The sequence below is a fragment of the Sitodiplosis mosellana genome, unplaced genomic scaffold (assembly GCF_009176505.1).
Source record: "Sitodiplosis mosellana isolate CC-2019 unplaced genomic scaffold, AAFC_SMos_1.0 Smas_scaffold_6197, whole genome shotgun sequence".
NCBI classification, from domain to species: domain Eukaryota; kingdom Metazoa; phylum Arthropoda; class Insecta; order Diptera; family Cecidomyiidae; genus Sitodiplosis; species Sitodiplosis mosellana.
The window spans coordinates 6,634,419-6,651,828 of record NW_022601438.1 but is presented as its reverse complement, the minus strand read 5'-3'; the positions used below and the strand labels follow the sequence as shown (position 1 = coordinate 6,651,828).

General features: G+C 36.7%; 2 protein-coding genes across 8 annotated transcripts; one reads left to right on the top strand and one right to left on the bottom strand.

Annotated features, from left to right (window-relative positions):
- The first annotated feature begins 18 nt into the window (after nt 1–18).
- On the top strand, nt 19–10,674 carry LOC129577669 (myb-like protein P). 7 transcript variants are annotated; one of them, XM_055465116.1, is made up of 8 exons: nt 346–1,423; nt 1,549–1,723; nt 5,408–5,536; nt 5,627–5,692; nt 5,832–6,164; nt 6,318–7,739; nt 7,826–8,867; nt 8,960–10,674. In XM_055465116.1, exons 3-8 carry the CDS (start codon nt 5,413–5,415, stop codon nt 9,627–9,629), a joined length of 3,657 nt encoding a protein of 1,218 aa, XP_055321091.1. In that variant the 5' UTR covers nt 346–1,423; nt 1,549–1,723; nt 5,408–5,412; the 3' UTR covers nt 9,630–10,674. The 7 variants fall into 7 exon arrangements, with proteins under 7 accessions (XP_055321090.1, XP_055321091.1, XP_055321095.1 ...); XM_055465115.1 differs by having other exon boundaries at nt 19–1,723; XM_055465120.1 differs by lacking the exons at nt 346–1,423; nt 1,549–1,723 and adding an exon at nt 2,376–2,561.
- Nucleotides 10,675–10,934: 260 nt separating this feature from the next.
- On the bottom strand, nt 10,935–16,287 carry LOC129577672 (SET domain-containing protein 4). The gene is made up of 2 exons (XM_055465138.1): nt 13,108–16,287; nt 10,935–13,042 (listed from the first exon to the last, which is right to left on the bottom strand). The coding sequence occupies exon 2, from the start codon at nt 12,979–12,981 to the stop codon at nt 11,620–11,622; it is 1,362 nt and encodes a 453-aa protein (XP_055321113.1). The 5' UTR covers nt 12,982–13,042; nt 13,108–16,287; the 3' UTR covers nt 10,935–11,619.
- Nucleotides 16,288–17,410: the final 1,123 nt, after the last annotated feature.

Here is a 17,410-nt window from a genome sequence, read left to right as displayed (position 1 = left end):
TTTCTTTTTCTAGCTCAATTGCATGATTCGTACCCTTTTCGTCCAAAAGCCAATCATAATGAAAATACCGAGAGGGAGAGAGAGGGAAAGAGAAACTGTGTTACCACTGTTGAGTTGCATGCAGCAGCACTGTGATTGCTGCTGCTGCTTTGCCATTCAGCTTTGTTTTTGACCAACTTCATGCCAATTGCGACCATTTTTTATTTTTTACTGATAGAGAGATTGAAAAATGTCCCATTATGCATTGCCATCTATGTGCAAAAGTGGCAACTATCCGTTGGCCGAATGAGAAAACTAACTTCATACAAACCTGAACGAAAACGAAGTTTCGCAAATCGAAACCGACGAACGAAACGACGAAGAAGAAGAAGATGACGAAAAATTGGGATGCCAGTGTTTTGAGTTCCTCTCTCAATCCCACGGAATTGTCACATTCGCCATTTGATAAAACTCAAGTTTGAAAAAAAAAACCAATTTGAAAGAACAGGAAAAAAAACATTCCGAAAAGTGGTCAACCATATTTTCCAATGACTAAAACGAATAATTTTATTTAAAAAAATCAACTCCGAGTGAACAATTTGAAAGAAGATGAACTGAAAAAAGAAATAATGTTAATGTTGTCGATGTAACGTTCAATTGAATTTATATTGTATTTGACTGAACGACGAATTTAACCAACCGGCAGAATAAAAATCAATAATTGCATAACGTGATCGGTTCCATTGAAAATTGTCAGATGGGTCAATCAATTGAACGAAAAAGTTTTCGATGTGCTCAATATTCAGCAGCAACAAATTCAAAAAAAATATTAGAAAATTTCTTCGCATAAAATAAATAAATACCATTACTTTGGAGCTACAGTATTGCCATATGAGACCATCATTGCATTGTTGAGTGTGTGAGTGTTCAAAATAAAACACATATGAACAAACAGTGCCAGTATACTTGAACAGTGAATACTATTCACTGAATAGGAATGAAAGAAAAAAAAAACTATACACACATCCAACACAAATCGAATAAAGTGATGTTTTGGTTTTTTGCTACACACATACGCGAGGATCGGTGCTGCTGTATGGTCGAAATGTCATTGGATTTGTGCAAAATTATGGTTGATGATATTATTTGTGTAGATGTCTTGTGAACACACAAGAGTGTCGTCCAAGTAGCCAAAATAAAATAGAAAAAAAGTGGTTAAGAATATAGAGAGAAAAAGGGAGCGTGAAAAAAGGTATCCAAAAAACGAGAAAGAACAAACTCAGCTCCAAAAAAAAATTAAGCGACGACAAGTTGTTTGGCACTTTTCTGTGGCATTGATTGCTTACCAAAATTGTGTTCATTTGAGAATTTTTGTGTACGACCAGAGACAACACACAAACGGGATACGAAAATTCGAGCCAGTGGAAAAATTACTAAATCAAATGTATATGTGCAATTAATTAGATGCTAGTGGATGTGACAAGGAATAGTGTTGATCTGTTTTTTTTTTCTATTGCCTCCAATCTCTGCTTGGATCATCTGTTGGGCTGTTTCCATCAAATCTTTCAGCTAGGCCAGCCACATTGAGTGTGAATTTCGTTCGTTTTGCTCTCCAATTCGAATGTTTGGACATGAAAATAGACATTTTAATTTGAATGCTCGCATGAAATCGACGAGGATCAAATTTATATGTACCAGTGAAATTGGTTCGGAATTCGACCTACCAACGGAATAACAAATAATCGTGAGTGTTAGACATTGCATGCTCTAAAAATGTTAAACTTATTTAAAAGCCTAAAGACAGAGAGAGAAAGAGAAGAAAAAAAAACTCATCATTCGGATATATCCAACATGAAGAAGAAACTCAATGAGTGAGCTAAGTGTCAATCAGAATTGAAAGAGAGAGAGTTCTCTCGTAAATTTTCGAAGAAGAAAATCAGAGCAAAGAATTCTTGATATATATTCGCATATCGCATTCATTTCACAAGAAATTGATCTCGATACCTCATCACAAAATCTCTCGGTGTGTAATCGCAGTATTGGTTCTCTGTCTCATTCGGCCGCATTGAAACGTGTTTGGTTGTTGGCCCATTCGCACGATATTCGTTCATCACACAACATCGTCATTTGATTCTCTTTTTTTCTTTCTTTCTTTTATTTCGCTTTTGTGAACAAATCTGATATATATATATATATATATATATATATATATATTGAAACACATATACCCCACCCACCTTTATTTTTGTGGGCAATTGCTTTTATCTCTTTCTCTCTGTGTGCTGTGCGCTCTGTCTTGTTCGTTCGTGGCATACACACAGCGCACAAAATGTGTGTAAGGTGTAAGAGCGTGTTCGGTTCGAATGTGATGTTGCTTTTCGTCATTCTCGCTTTGCAACTCGGTCGTTCGTGCAAACATACAGCCAGAATAAATGTAATATATATCGTATTCGGGACCCGAATTTACACGTTCACTTTTCTCACATGTAATCGAGAGAATTGACAATCAGAGCCAACAGCAGCAGTAGCAGCAGCAGCACCAGCTCACTCGCCATATTATTATTGTGTTGGATGTTTCGGATGTGAGAAAGAGCCTTAAAATTTAATATAATCCTTGTTCGTACTCTAAAACCCATATTTTCATACGACGACGGCTGTCATCGTAGCGTAGTCTCCCGTGTGTTTTTCTCACTCTCTCACTCTTTCCCTCTCTCTGTGTTTCTATCACGCTCCGTCTCTCCTTCGTTCAACGTCATTGTTGTTGTTCAGATAATATTTCAGTGCGACGTATTGGTTGGCTGGCTGGTCGGTCGATGTGTTGTGTGAACAATTTATGTACCAAAAATGTGTTGAACGAGTCACGAAGTCAGTCACAGCGAAGCCAGTTAAAATCTCAGCGAACAGGCGCTGCTGCATATGTGTGCAAACTGCAAAAAAATATATATTCAGTGCGCGCTATTCTTCTTACGCTTTTTTTGTTGCATCTGTGCAAATTTTTCCGAATTTTCACGTAAAATCTATCCAAAAGCCATCCGCCATCGCAATCTTATTAGAATGCACACGGTAAAAAGTGATTCGATGTCAATGTACAGCTCGGTATTGCGGTAAAAACCGGTGATTGGACGTCAAATACAAATCCAAATCCATTGAATCGATATATATATATATATATATATTTATGTTGGTGTCTGTTCGGTGTCTCTTCCCCCCCCGAAATATTAATAAACCGTCTTGTTGAAGAAACCGTAGTTTTTGATGTCTCAAAGGAAGTTGCGTGTTTGAATTTCTTCCTTTTTGTTCATGTTGGAATTGAGTTTTATGTGAATTTTTGATATTTGCTCGAGGGGCGCTTCTGCATCGGCCATTCAAAGGGGATTCAGGTAGTGTAACTTCTCTCTCACTCTCAATCAGTGAAACAAGTTTAAATCAGCACCACAGGATTGAAATGTGAAAATAATTGAACAAATTGAGTGAGAAATGGATTATAGCTATACTTTGGATTAGTGATACCGATTGTGCCTTCAATACAAGTGGATTCACTGCAATGCAAGTCAATGCAGCCAATTGGATTGATCGTGTGTGTATGTTTACATTTTGAAATGCAAAATGAATTGCAGGTGCTGATTTCAACAAAAATAAACGTGCGTCCAATATTTGGATCGGTTCATTGTAGTTTCAAATATGTCATTCAGCATGTCAATATTATGACCTCATTTCAGTCCATACAGTCAAATGACATGAGAAAAAAAAAGCCGCAAAGTTTCTGAAAAAGAAATACATTTTCGGCTAGTATTGCAGCGTTCAATTTCATGACAATGTGATTTGTTTCAATTTTATTCGATTAATTGTGTTGACGTGTTTGGTGTTTCTCCTTTGAAGCCTAAACGAAAAATTGGGTAAGCTTCGATGTCGTGCCGATCGCATTTCAAAATAGACAGTTCAAAAGCAGAAGAAAATCAACAACAACAAAATCATCCAGAGCCGCTGAATCGGCTGTCAAATAAGTGTATTATTGTTAGGTCTATATGTTACGGTGCTGATTCATTGGTCGTCATTTTTGGGGCGAAATCCATTTTAATTTGTCTGACTTGTTGCATGTTTCATGCAAAGAGAAGAAGAAAAAAAACCGCACACACCATAGTTGCCGAAAGCATTTCTCTTTTGTGTACAATTTCGATGTGGTGCAAAGCAAAGCTGAAAAAAATAACAGAGATAAAACAGCAGCACTGCACATATTTTCGACACTATTCAAGTGTTGCATGCACTAGTAAATCTTTTTCTACACCTAAATGCATGTGCGCGCATCGAGCCAATAAAGACAGCGACGCCAGGCCATCACACCACAAGATGCCTCAATTTACTGTACACACAACTGAAATTATCGTGTTTAATGTGTTTCGTTTTATTTTTCGCATCTAGTTTTGTTTTTTCCACTGTACCATTTCACGAACACGTAAATTCAACGGCAAGAAACACGAAAAAAATAAATAAATAATAACAACAACAACAACAAGCGCAGCAACAAAACATATGATACGCAATTAACCAGAACGCATTGTTCCATGCGAATCATTTGTTCTCGTGATTTTTTTCATTTGCAATAACGATTTTCGATCGTTTTGGGACAGAATCGAATTGTGTGCGAACAGAGAGAGAGAGAGAGAGAGAGAGAGAGAGAGAGAGAGAGAGAGAGAGGGAGAGAAGATAAATGAAAGAACACACATACTCAACAACCACCGTAACCAATTTAATTAAGTTTCAACTGGTTTTTTTTTTGCACTGTGAATATGCGCCAATTTGATTTGTACTACATTTTGATGTGCATTTTTACTTTAATCTTCGTTTCATAAATCGTTCGTTTGAAGTGTGTTCTCTATTTCCCCTTACGATACGTTAATGGTGTGTTTATTTTTCGATTATAAATATCAGTACATCTCAATTTGTTCATAAAATAGAAAAAAAAACTCAATCCATTTATGACATCGCACTTAAAAGGTTTAGCGCCAATGTCGCACCCAATCAAAACAAAAGATGGACCGAAACCGGTTTTGTGTTATATTAACATTATGCATGCGCAGTTCAATTTTTACCGGCAGATTTTCCAAGTGACTTCACTTCGTCGTCTCATCAGTGTGCTTTTATTATTTTGTTTTCCCACTCTCCCCCCCCTTTGTCTCTCTCACACTCACTCACTCTCCGATTCGTTCGAATCAAGTTCATTGATTTCGGAATACTGACACCTCAAAGCCTCGGTTCTCTCTATCGACAATTCGTCGCATTTTTTTTCTCTTTCATCTCTATCGTCTTCGGAATTTTGTTTTGATTTTGTTTTTCGATGACGTCACTTTGACGTTTGTTTGCATTTATGCAAACTATTCGATTGAAAGCCGTTCTCACGTTAGAATTTCCGTTCGATTTTTCTTTATAGCATCAATGGCGACTGAAGACAAATTGAAGCGAACGGTCAAAATTGAAAATGTGGACACGAGGCAATCACCACCAAAGGCCATTGTTGATTGTAGCCCACTTCAGCCAGCTATTAGTAAAAATAAAGAAGGTAAAACAAGTGAAGAAGCAGAGAGAGAAAAAAAACCCGATTAAATCCAATTAAAAACCATTTATATGCATGAAAATTGTTCGTTTTTAGCTCTAAAAATCAAGCTAATGGTGAGACGGCCGATAGCGCAATTAGTTGACCAAGGCATTATTCCTTGTAAGTATTGTTTTCTGCTTTTTCTTTGTTTATAGTGATTTCGATGATTTATCTTTGAAGGAATTTTTCTATGACGCAAACATTCGATAACAGCGTAATTCGATAATCAAAATATTTCTCATAATTTCTCTCTAATCAGCATTGAAGTCATCGCCCGCCTTGCATGAGCAACGAAAGCAATTGGAACGCGCCAAAACGGGAGACATTCTGAAAGCGAAAATTCAACAGCGACCCGATCGCCAAGAGCTTGAACGTCGTCACATTCTTGAACATGACGAAGGTCATGTGGATCCCAGTCTTGCCGAAAGACAACGTATGCTGAAAAAAGCACGTCTTGCCGATCAATTGAACTCACAATTATCGCATAGGCCCGGCCCATTGGAGCTGATCGCAAAAAATATTCTTCACACTGAAGAGCCCATCGAACGAATCGTTAAAGAGGGCCTTATCTCATTTAAGGCAACCAGCGAAGGTACGATACAATGCTAAATAGTTTACAAAAAAAATATAAATCCAAAAGCCAAAGAATGAATGTCTTGTTTTTTGGCCAGTGGTCACTGGTCAATGACCACACTGATTCAATGAAATCAAACTCAAATATTCTTTTTAAAACATGCCCAATTAGGTCTACTGAATCGTCCGCAACAGCCAAACGGTTACATAACATACGAAGATGATTCACAGAGTTCAGAGGGTGATCAGCAAAGTCCAGCCGGTCAAGATTTAAATGAATCGACGACAGCGACGGCCGTGTCAGCGGCGACAACCATCGCCGCAATACCATCGACATCAGCAATTATTCCACTCACAAATGAGAATAACAATACCGTTTTCACAACCGTTGTAACACAAGCCAAATTACCGCCAGCCTACTATCCAATCGATACAACGATAACCAAACCCGCGCCGGTCGAACCGATTCAAGTGAAACCAGAAACAACCAATCTATTCAACGAACTATGCCAACAAGTGATCACCATTGATAACCAACAATTTGTACCAAATAAGAGTGATCAACAACAGCGCGTTACATTGTTGCCAGCGTCAACCACTTCATTTCAAGTGATTGCACAGCCGGTGCAAAACAGTTGCAAAACCGATGCACCCGGCAAACATCGGAAAAAGAATAAACTGAAACCGATTTCAAAAACGCGTACAATAAAATTCCATGAATATAAAGGGCCACCGAATGCACAGAAAAATGGGCTACTGTCGTTGCAACCGGAGGAAACATCATATCAACTGTTGCTGAAGCAACAAAATTGTCTTCTGGAATATCTTGAAGGTCTTCACAAGAATTTACCGTCAACGATAGCGGCAAACAACACAAAACCCAATGTGCAATCAGAAACACAAACATTCTCGATGATAAATAATTTCATGCAACAAGCATCGCCGGCCACATCAACAGCATCGTCCACAAAACCAGCCAGTCCGATATCAAATGTATCCGATACAAACACATTGGAGCTGAGCAAATTGGAAAAGATGAAGGTGTCGGATTTGAAAATACTGCTGAAAACACGTAATCTGCCCGTTTCCGGTCCAAAACCACAGCTTATCGAACGGCTTCGGCCGTTCGTACAACCAGAAGTCAGCGATATGATGACCAGTGAAAATGGCACGATGGACGATGATACTGATAATGCCAGCCGAATTTCACCCATTTCAATGGAAACTGATAGCATGGAAATGCATGAACAGGCCAAATCACGCAGCAATGTGGATTTGTTGCGCGAACAACAACGAAAAATCGATGAACTTCAACGTAAACTGAAAGAAAGCCAACAAGAATTGCAACAAATGCAAATGAAACAAAGCCAATCATCGCCTGCAGTTATTTTGACGCAGAATGACGTCATTCCGAACAAAACGGAAGCGTTGAATCAAAAGCAAATATTCAAGCAACAATTAGAGGCCAAAATTCAAAAGGACAAACTACAAAAACTGGAAAACTTACAGAAATTGCAAATGGAACAACAACAACAGCAGCAGCAGCAGCAGCAGCAGCAGCAGCAGCAACAAGAGATGCAGCGAAGGAAACAAGGTAATTTTAGAAACAACAACAAACTGACACTTTTTCCATGAACACAAAATGAGTCAATTTCAAATGTGCTTTTCTATTTTTGTCAGAAAATGCGGTAAAAATAAACGAGACGTTCGCACCAAAGCCAATCGTAACGACCAATTTTACCGTTGGCCCAACGGCAAAGCCAGCCAACGAATTTGTATGGAACGGCGAATCGACCATTTTGCTGGTGAATTTTCCCGATGACAAAAAGTATGTGCTTAGCAGTAATCCACATGGTGGTGGTGGAACGATGCAGAATTTTCTGGTGCCAATTTCCACCAATTCGCCGAATATCAATGCAATTGTGAAGAAAATCAATTTAAGCACACAAATTCAACCGCCGCCTCAGCCACCACCCGTTAATTTGCATCTGACGCAAATAACGGCGCCCAAAATTTCTAGTCATCCAATGAATGTGGACACAAATAAACAACATAATGCCAATAAAATGGAAAATATACTCGAACAGCAACAGCAACAGCAACAGCAACGGCAACGGCAACGGCAATCGCCACAGCAGCAGCAGCAGCAACAACAACAATCACAGCAACAAACGTTGCCAAGTATTAACACAGCAATTACGATGGCTAATTCAACTGATCATGCGCTACACAACGCCACGAATTTGAATAATGTGCTAATGAGCAATGTGGCTGCCACACTTCCATTTAATACAACGCCAGTGAAAAAGGAATTTTCGCTATTCGATTCGACATCAGCATCGGATTCAAATATGATTCCAAATGATTTGCTTCTCAGTGCGAATGCGATGGACACACTGTCGCCGATGCCACAATCAAATTGCGAGGATTCGTGCAACAGTTTCGATTTGTTCTTAAGCGAAGCGGCTCAATCGCATAGCGATGCTGGTAAAATACAGGACCATCATCATCATCACCATCATCATGACCATGATAAGTCGATGCTTATGGATATAAAGAAGGAGCAAACATTGTCCAGTGCAACGAATGATCCGTGCTCCGTCGATTTGAAAACATTTGATGACCTTGAACTGATGGAACTGATGGGACAGCAACTTGATATGGATATTAGTGATGACAGTTGTCAACCGATGACTGTTATCAAAGATGAACTCAATGATCGGTGAGTGTTTTGACCCTTTTCAATCCAAATTTTAAGAAAATTTCAAGAAAAAATTGAGTTTTTTCTTTCTAACGAAATATATTCACTTCTAGGGTCAGCAACAGTGGTTTGAATTCATCACAACAGCACATGATCACATCGTGTCGACGTGACATGAATCCATCACTTCAGCCATCTCTATCGGAGTTGATACAACAACAGCAGCAGCAGCAGCAACAGAACCAGCATCGAATGCGGCCACAACAATCGCTAAACAATCACTTAAGCAATCATCGTAGTAATAGTTCTAGCAATAATGACACAAACAATAACCTAAGCAGTAGTTTAGATAGTAATCCAAACAACAATCTAGTTGACTATAACAATCCATTTTATTTAGGTACGCAAAATAATCAAATTACACCAGCGAGTGGTTTGCATTTAGGTTCAATGGACATTGAATATTTTGATAATACATTAGCCCAATTCGATTTTGCATTGCCACAATCAAGCACAGCAACAACAGCAACATCATCATCGTCACCGATGAATCATCATCATCAATCGGTCGTATCGTCATCGGCCGTGAATTTCGATTCAAATGATTCACATTTGGTGAATGCAATGAATGTGCCCAGCAATGCAATGACATCGACAGCATCATACTTCAATCCAAACGCAAGCGCCAATGTTAACAATCACGTATTGGATTTGTTCAACATTGACGATTTCAAAATGTCCGGTGACTCACTTCCATGGAGCGAAGTTGATTATGCTGTTTGAAATCGAGCGTGATTAGCGTGGCAAACACACATTCAACCACCATTTCTTTTTCTCTGATATTAATCTCCTGTTAACTGTAACTGGAAATCAACTTAGATTTTACACAAACAACAACACAACAAGTTTATGACTTACATTCACTTTCTCTGCGTCTCTCTTGTAGTTACTAATTTTTATCATTACTCTTATCATCCACATCATTTTCATTTTTTTTTTCGAAATAATTTATCGCCTTTTTCTTACCATATCTTTTTTTTTTAAATTTCTTTTTTTACAAAAAAGAATCGTTTTTTTCTTCGCGCAAAATGAGATTTATTGAGTAAATCTAGCAAATTTGATTTTTTTTCTTTTTCGTCTTAATAAAAGTGGATTAAATAAAATTAAATTCCATTTATGTACGGAACGAAATTATGAAGAGAAAGAAGGAACAAAAAACAACATACATAATTATTGTAGTTTTATCCTGATAACCTCATGCAAAAAAAAACAAAAACAAACAAATTGAAAGGGATCACATTTGCACGTGATTTGGCCACTTAAATCGATGTAACAGCAACTTAACTCTAGAGTAGAAACTGACTAATTTTTGAATTGGCAGACGGAAAATGGTTCCAAATAAGTTGAATCACATCGCATGAGATTTCATTGAGCTTTATTCTAAATTAATAGGCATTTACCCATCCACACACACACACACACACAAACATACACTCAAACTAGCCCAAATTTTGTATCGTATGGAGAATTTTTTTTAAAAACTATTTTTTGGAATTGGAAGCAGAAAAGAAAAATCAGAGAATTTGTATAAAAATGATCTTTAAATTAAATAGTTTGGCATATCGATTGGAAATCGGTAGAAATTTCAATTAGGCAAAAGAAATTTTTTTTAACCAAAATTGAATTGTATTTTTCGTTCTCGCGTATATATTTTGTTCTTGAGAAATGAGAGACTAAATTTACATAAATTCTAGATGTACGACAATAAGTGGCTATATAGACCGAAAATTAAGAGAGAAAAAAAAGCAAATAAGATCCTTAGCAAAAATATTTTTCATTGACCAACATTTTTCAAGAGCAAAAAATTAATTGTTGACATTCACGAGGAAACATTTTACTTTAGCCCACAATGGAAGAAAAGACATATAAACATCGAATTGCATTTTCTTTCGCAAATCGTGTGTCTTTTTGTTTAACAAAAAAAATGATTTTGCGTTTTGACTCCTGATTCGTTTATGACATTGATTTATAAAATAAAGAAGAAAAAGAATGAAATATCGAACGGAAAAAATAAACACATTTAGACAATTAGTTAGAAATAAATTATTTTATTTGTGAATAAAAATGGAACAAAAAAAATCTATGCAATTTTCTTTTGTCTGAAATTTTTTGGACAACAAGGATAAACGAAGGATATGTAATGAATAAATATATCATATAAAACAAAAACAATTATTTGGAACAAATTAAATGTATTCTTATTTTTGTGTTTTCTCTGCCTCTCTTGCTTTCATATAACATTTGGAGCTTAAAATTTTGTATCTCAATCGATCAACATTGTCCATTGATTTTCAGGTGAATCAGGTGAATTTACTGTCATATCATTCGTTTTGTGATTGAACGATAATTGGCCTCCAATCAATTAAATCCATCATTCCATCGATGGTGTACATTGCAATGGGGCCGGCGTTATCATTTCTAACATTGGACTTAAACTGCTAAATTATCATCTAATTGCTCATACTTTAAACATTATTCAGATGTACTTTCTTTCAAAAATGAAATTGCATTAATTTAGTATCCCTTGGCTGGTGCACGTACAAAACGGTAAATTGGTTTGCGAGCTTTACTTTGTTTTTTCTTACTATTATCAATTATTGTTGTTATTTCTTTGAAACTTTATTGCAATTCAAATTCTACAAACGGTATACAAATGCTTATGGCTTTAGTCTGTTTCGTTTCGATTTTAGCTTTGAGTCGCTTCTGGTTCTTCCTAAAGCTCAACACATTCCAGCCATTTAATTGCTTCTTGCAAGTAGTTTAGATAAATGGTAGCTCGTTCGGTAAGTGTGTGATTTGTTTGACGTTCGGTAAAAATGCCGCATTGATCACGTAGCTCCTTCACTTTGCTGTCAACGATTTGTTGGGCCAATTTTTTCATATCCATCGATGTAAAATCCAATTCGTTGATGTCACCATAAATGATTTTCTTGCAGTAATTTTCATCGGTCGCTGTTGTGGCATGCGTGGCATTGCAGCAGATGTAAATTAAAATGCGAATATTATGGCTGAATCCATTGGCTCGGGTGATGAAGAGGTTTTGGTCGAGGCTTTCATTTGAAATAAGAATTTTTATCCGATACGGTACCATTTTCAGATGTATGTCAATGTCTTTGCGTTGAATTTCCACAAAATCATGCTTATTATTGGGTACAAAAAATCCATACTCGGTGAGAAGTTTGGTGTTGTCCAGCGCGCCATAGCTGATGAAAACTTGTTCGTATTTTGAGAACGGAACCGTTGTATACAGCTGATAGAGTGGTCCATTGTCGGTATTTTTCACATACAAACCCGTGCTAGCAGTGCAACTGTGATTGAGTAAATCCAAAAATGGTGCCAAAGCCAACGTTGGTTCATCTTTCAACAATTTTTGTACCGTTCGCACTGATTCCAGGTGTTTAACAGCAATTTTCTCCAAATTAAAATACACCGAACGTGAATTCACCGCAAAAAATGACCACTCAAACTCGGTCCGATTGAAAATATCACAGAAATAAATTCGGTTGCAGCACGTGCAACGCGTATCCTTGAAATAACTTTGGAAGCAACTAAAATCCACATCGATAATTTCCCGTTGATCCAGCACTTTGTCCCGTATTGATGGTAGCATTGCATTGATTTCGGCATCCGCACAAAAATATGGCACCGAAAATGCGGTGGGAAGCGTTGACATGTATTCCGTATGCTGTCCGGTATGCTTTAAATACAACAGATACAATGCGAGTAAACCTTGTGATGTGATTTGCTTTTCGTGTGTGCCAAAGGTGCGGCTCATCAAATAGCGAAATTTCATGTCATCAGCAATCGATACGATGCTGATAAGCGATTCAATTGGAAGTGATATGAGCAAATCATCTTTATGCAAGTTTTTGATGGAATAAATGCCACGTCCGGTCACTGGGAAATCACCAACTTTTAAATTGGTTTCGTTGAGCCAACCGTTGCGATACAGTGAACGTGCTAAATTTATGTAAATATCCTCCGAATTCATGCTTTCTAATCGGCCATTTGTTGACTGTTGTATTTCAAGGTCGTTGGCTTTTTTACGCTTTCGATTCCGATCCGTACGTCCCATTTGCGCGTCTTGATTCACACATATTTCATTGCATTCTTATGCATTAACACCGAATGAAACACTTGCAACAAAAACAAAACGAAATTACATTTTGGATACGATGGAAAAATTCAACTAATGTCTTACCTTATATCGTATATTGTGTGAGCCCGTTTTGTGTATCAAACACCCATACCGATGTTCAGTGACAGTTCTCTCTCTCTCTCTCTCTCTGTATCAGGTTAACATAACCACACTGTTATTTCCCAGAGATTATTTTTTAATGCCGATATTTCTGAATTTTTTCATTTATCTCAGGAATGGATGGGTTTTTTGCTTGACATACGCTCTTTGGGTCGCTACCTCACATGAAATTTCCCGCCCGATCGATTGAGACTGGTCTGAACTTTCCCCGCTTTTCCGATTTCCCAAAGTGGCGCTTTTCCGAGAGTTTTCCAACCAAAAAATGCATGTGTTCTGTGCATAGTAAATTGCCCACATATGGAGCACATTTGTGTAGAAGAACGTTTATAGCTCATAATTTTGGCTCTGGTGTGCCCAGTGTGTGTTGGAAAATCATTTTCTAATTGCCAATTGACCATTTGCAATGTAGAAACTAAATTGTTTGATTTCTTGAAGAATTTCATCAAAATATTGAGGATTTTTTTCATATAACCTTTATTATATCAAAAAATAATCCCTGAGAAATAACAGTGAATGCAGAACTCTATCTAGAATTGATTTTTGAACCGAGGAATTGACGTGCAATTCCCTTCTTACTTTATATATTATATGTATTCAATTTAAACGTATCACAATAACCAACTTGGTCAATCAATACAAAAAGAAGAAATTAAGTTAATTACAAGTCGAAACATACGGCACAATTAAGAAATGTGAAAAAGTCGGGCTCATTCTCGAACAGATGCGATTGTGTTTTGCGAAACAGGATTCAACACGGGTTCAAGTTGGACTCTCAGCTGCAACTTTTCCAAAGAGAGTAAGGAGCTATCACCAAAAATGAACGACTTATTGACCAAAACTGACGTTTAAATATTGCAAAAGACCATGTTGCTTGAAAAACGCCGAAGTCGATTTAAAAAAAAACGCCAACAGAACTTTCAAAACCCTGTTGGGATTTTACTCGGCTATTTCTCTGACCTATGACTTTTTTTTGTTGCACTCTGTGCTATTTTTATTAAACATAACAAAATTTGGTATAATCAGCTGCGTAAAAAAATCTGGAGAACAGCTAAAAAAACCTGAAGCAAATGTTCGGAAATCAACGTTCAAAATTTACAATGAACAAATACAATTGATGTTGTTGCTTGATTTTATTTTGAATTATAATTGATTATATTACATTATTAAATTACAAATAGTTATTTGTACATTTGTTTATTGTCATGGTATGATAGAAATATATTGTGTGTGTATTTGGTCAAATTTACTTTAAATTTCACATTTTTCAAAATCAACGAAAATTTCTATATGTACATATATTTTTTTAGTTTATAATTTTTCATTTCTGGAATTTGTTCATAATACTTGTTTATATGATGAACAGATGCGTCTGTAAATAACTCATCGAACAGTAAAGAAAATTTATCGAACCACTGATGGGCTTCTAAAAATGCCGGCAGCTTTTTAATATGTGTTACGTAGAAAATATTGAAGTTTTTACGCATTGAAATAAATTTTGTGTTTTGACGTACTTTGTTTAATTTATCGCGTAACCGTTCATAAAGTTCTAGATAAAAGGGCAATTTACCGTCAAATAACCAAATATCGAGCTCTTCTATCGTTGGATGTGCCAGAATAAAGTCTATCCACATCTTCAGTTGGAAACCATAGCATTTCACTTTCAATTTCCTTAGACGCTTGAAATGAAACACTTCAGTTGGATCGACACTACCTCTCCAGCCGTTCTGCCATGGAGGCAAGCATGTTATTTCTAATATTTCAACACCATTGAATTGAATGTGTGGACCTTTAAAGGTGTCGAAACTATGTGCATAATAAGATAGATGAATACTTTTCAAATGGTCGAGATTTGTGTTGATAAGCTCCCAAATGCCTGGTGGATATCCTACCAATGTAATACTCTGAAGCTGCGGATTTAAAATTGTAATGGTTTTCAAATCGTCATCCATGAATTGATTAAATGGCCAATCTCCATCACCCACCAAATAATTGTAATATGAAATAAAGGTTTGGAAATGCTTGTAAGATGTATTTCGAATCCAGCACATCATTTTCGTTGAGTGTTAGTTGGCATAAACGAGGAAAGATACGATTTAAGTGTTCACATGCAGGTCCAATAATCCCTTCCTGAGACGAGAAGGTTTTGACGTTTACAAATGGATGTTTCACCGCGCCAAATATGTTTGTATGGTCCCCGAATGAGTGTAAAACATTCAGCGTTTGGTGACAGTATTCGTTGGCATGAAGAAACAATCTTTTGCGAAGAGTAGAAGAACCATCATGGATTCTCAAATATAACTCGGAGACATGGTGACCAAAAAGCCGTATAACTTTGAATCCCAGCACCGGCTGTCGAAAAATAATTGCATTTTCATAAAAGTAGTCAGTCTCATTTTCGTGTCCCCACTGGTCATCAACGATAATCATTCTGTTCTTAAGTTTCCGAACGAATACCATTTCGGCTACTACTTTGAGAAACTTATTTGCTTCGGCCACATGTATTAAAGAATCAAATTCCAGAAACTCGAACACACGTTCCAAACAGTCATTGTTGACATCAACAATTCTTTTTGGTGGAGTAATATTCACTATAACACCCTCTACAACCGATCTTTTCATTCTTTTGCTCGGCTTTTCTGTTTCTAAATCATTTGCAATCACAAGTGACATAGTTTTACGTCAAATTTACTACTAATGAATATAAAAACTGAAGTCTCAAGTTAACTTTATAATACAATGTTGTAGTAATTAAATGAAAAGGCCAGGTAAATATCATTAACGAATTAGTAGAACTGTCAAAGTCACTTTTTGGATGTATAATGGAAGTGTCAAGAATATAAATTGACCGCCAGGTGAAATTGTATGCTTAGCTTGTATATAGTAAAGTAATCAAAAATGCTGTTAATTTAAAGTTTGATAAAATATTCATATAATACATAAAATAGTTAAAAAAAATAAAAAAAAATTAACCGAATATTTTTATTCGTCGAAATTCCGCGCGCCACTGTCACGCATCTTGAGCAACGTCATAACGCAAAAATACCCAAGCTCAAACTGTCAAAGACATTGAGTACAGCAGTCATTACACTCAGCCGTCATGTCATTAGGTTGAGTGTGAGCGAGACGACAGCTGGTGTTTACATTGAGTTTGAGTGTTCGGTGACGATTATAATTCGAACTCCTGAATATTGTTTGCTTCTGTAAAGACTGTCGTTGTGAAAACAAAAGAAATAAATCCGCTATCAATTTCGATTCAAATAAACTGTTTGGTTTAGTTCAATGTGAGAAAATCCTAGAGGATAGTTTGAAAGAGCCGAAGTTCGTCAATAAATGCATGTTCCGGTGAGTTTCCATCAGAAAAAGAGACCCATTGCAAAGACATCAATTTTTTTTGCGGTAAATGAGACCGTATAGTGTTTACAATGACAAACAAGTTTTTGACAATGGCATAAATGGGCATTTTGCATGAAAATTGAATGAATTTTCTTCAATTTCAATGTCTTCAGTGGATGTATTCACTGTTTTCACATTTAAAATGGCAAAATTATGTTGAAAAGTTGTGTTTGAGGTTAAGTTCATTTGTTTACCTTTGAGCAAGTCATTTGAAGCAAAGCCGATGCATACTGTTTGGGAATTCATGTCAAAATCCCATTTTTGTAAGCATCAAATCAAAATTAATCGTTTTACTCTTTTTTTTTCTTTCGCAGAATTTTTTCTTTGGATTCCGTTGGTGAGAAGCGAAATCAGATAGAATGGATGAACCACGATTTGATAATTCGCTGAATATCGACGGTGATCGCATCATCGAATTGAACTACAGCAGTGCGTGCGATGAGGAAATTTCTGCATTGAAAGAGGCAGCCAAAGATCCGGCCAAAGATATAGCTGTGCTCATGATTTTTTTTTATCAAGATATCGTAATAAACTAAAAATATCGTTCGATATCGTTATTATGATGGAATCTTAATAACGCTATCAACTTTTTATCAGGTTATTAACTATATTCAAATAATAGCGTTACCGGATGAATCTTAATAATATCGTTTTGAAGTTATTAAGATCGAATCCTGATAATTTGTCAACATTCAATCTTAATAATCATCAAGTTCTGGAAGTGGGTTTTGGTGGATCCTCAGGATCGACCAGAAGTGCTCCCAGTTCTGGAAGTGGATCTTCAGGATGGACCAGATCCGGTTTGACACTGCCCTTGTCCCATCCTGAAGATCCACTTCCAGAACTGGGAGCA

Coding starts and splice junctions, on each gene's coding strand:
- LOC129577672 (XM_055465138.1), bottom strand. CDS start 12,981: ATGGGACGTACGGATCGGAATCGAAAGCGTAAAAAAGCCAACGACCTT.
- LOC129577669 (XM_055465115.1), top strand. CDS start 5,413: ATGGCGACTGAAGACAAATTGAAGCGAACGGTCAAAATTGAAAATGTG. Junction 5,693..5,831: donor TGACCAAGGCATTATTCCTT/GTAAGTATTGTT, acceptor CTCTCTAATCAG/CATTGAAGTCATCGCCCGCC. Junction 6,165..6,317: donor ATTTAAGGCAACCAGCGAAG/GTACGATACAAT, acceptor ATGCCCAATTAG/GTCTACTGAATCGTCCGCAA.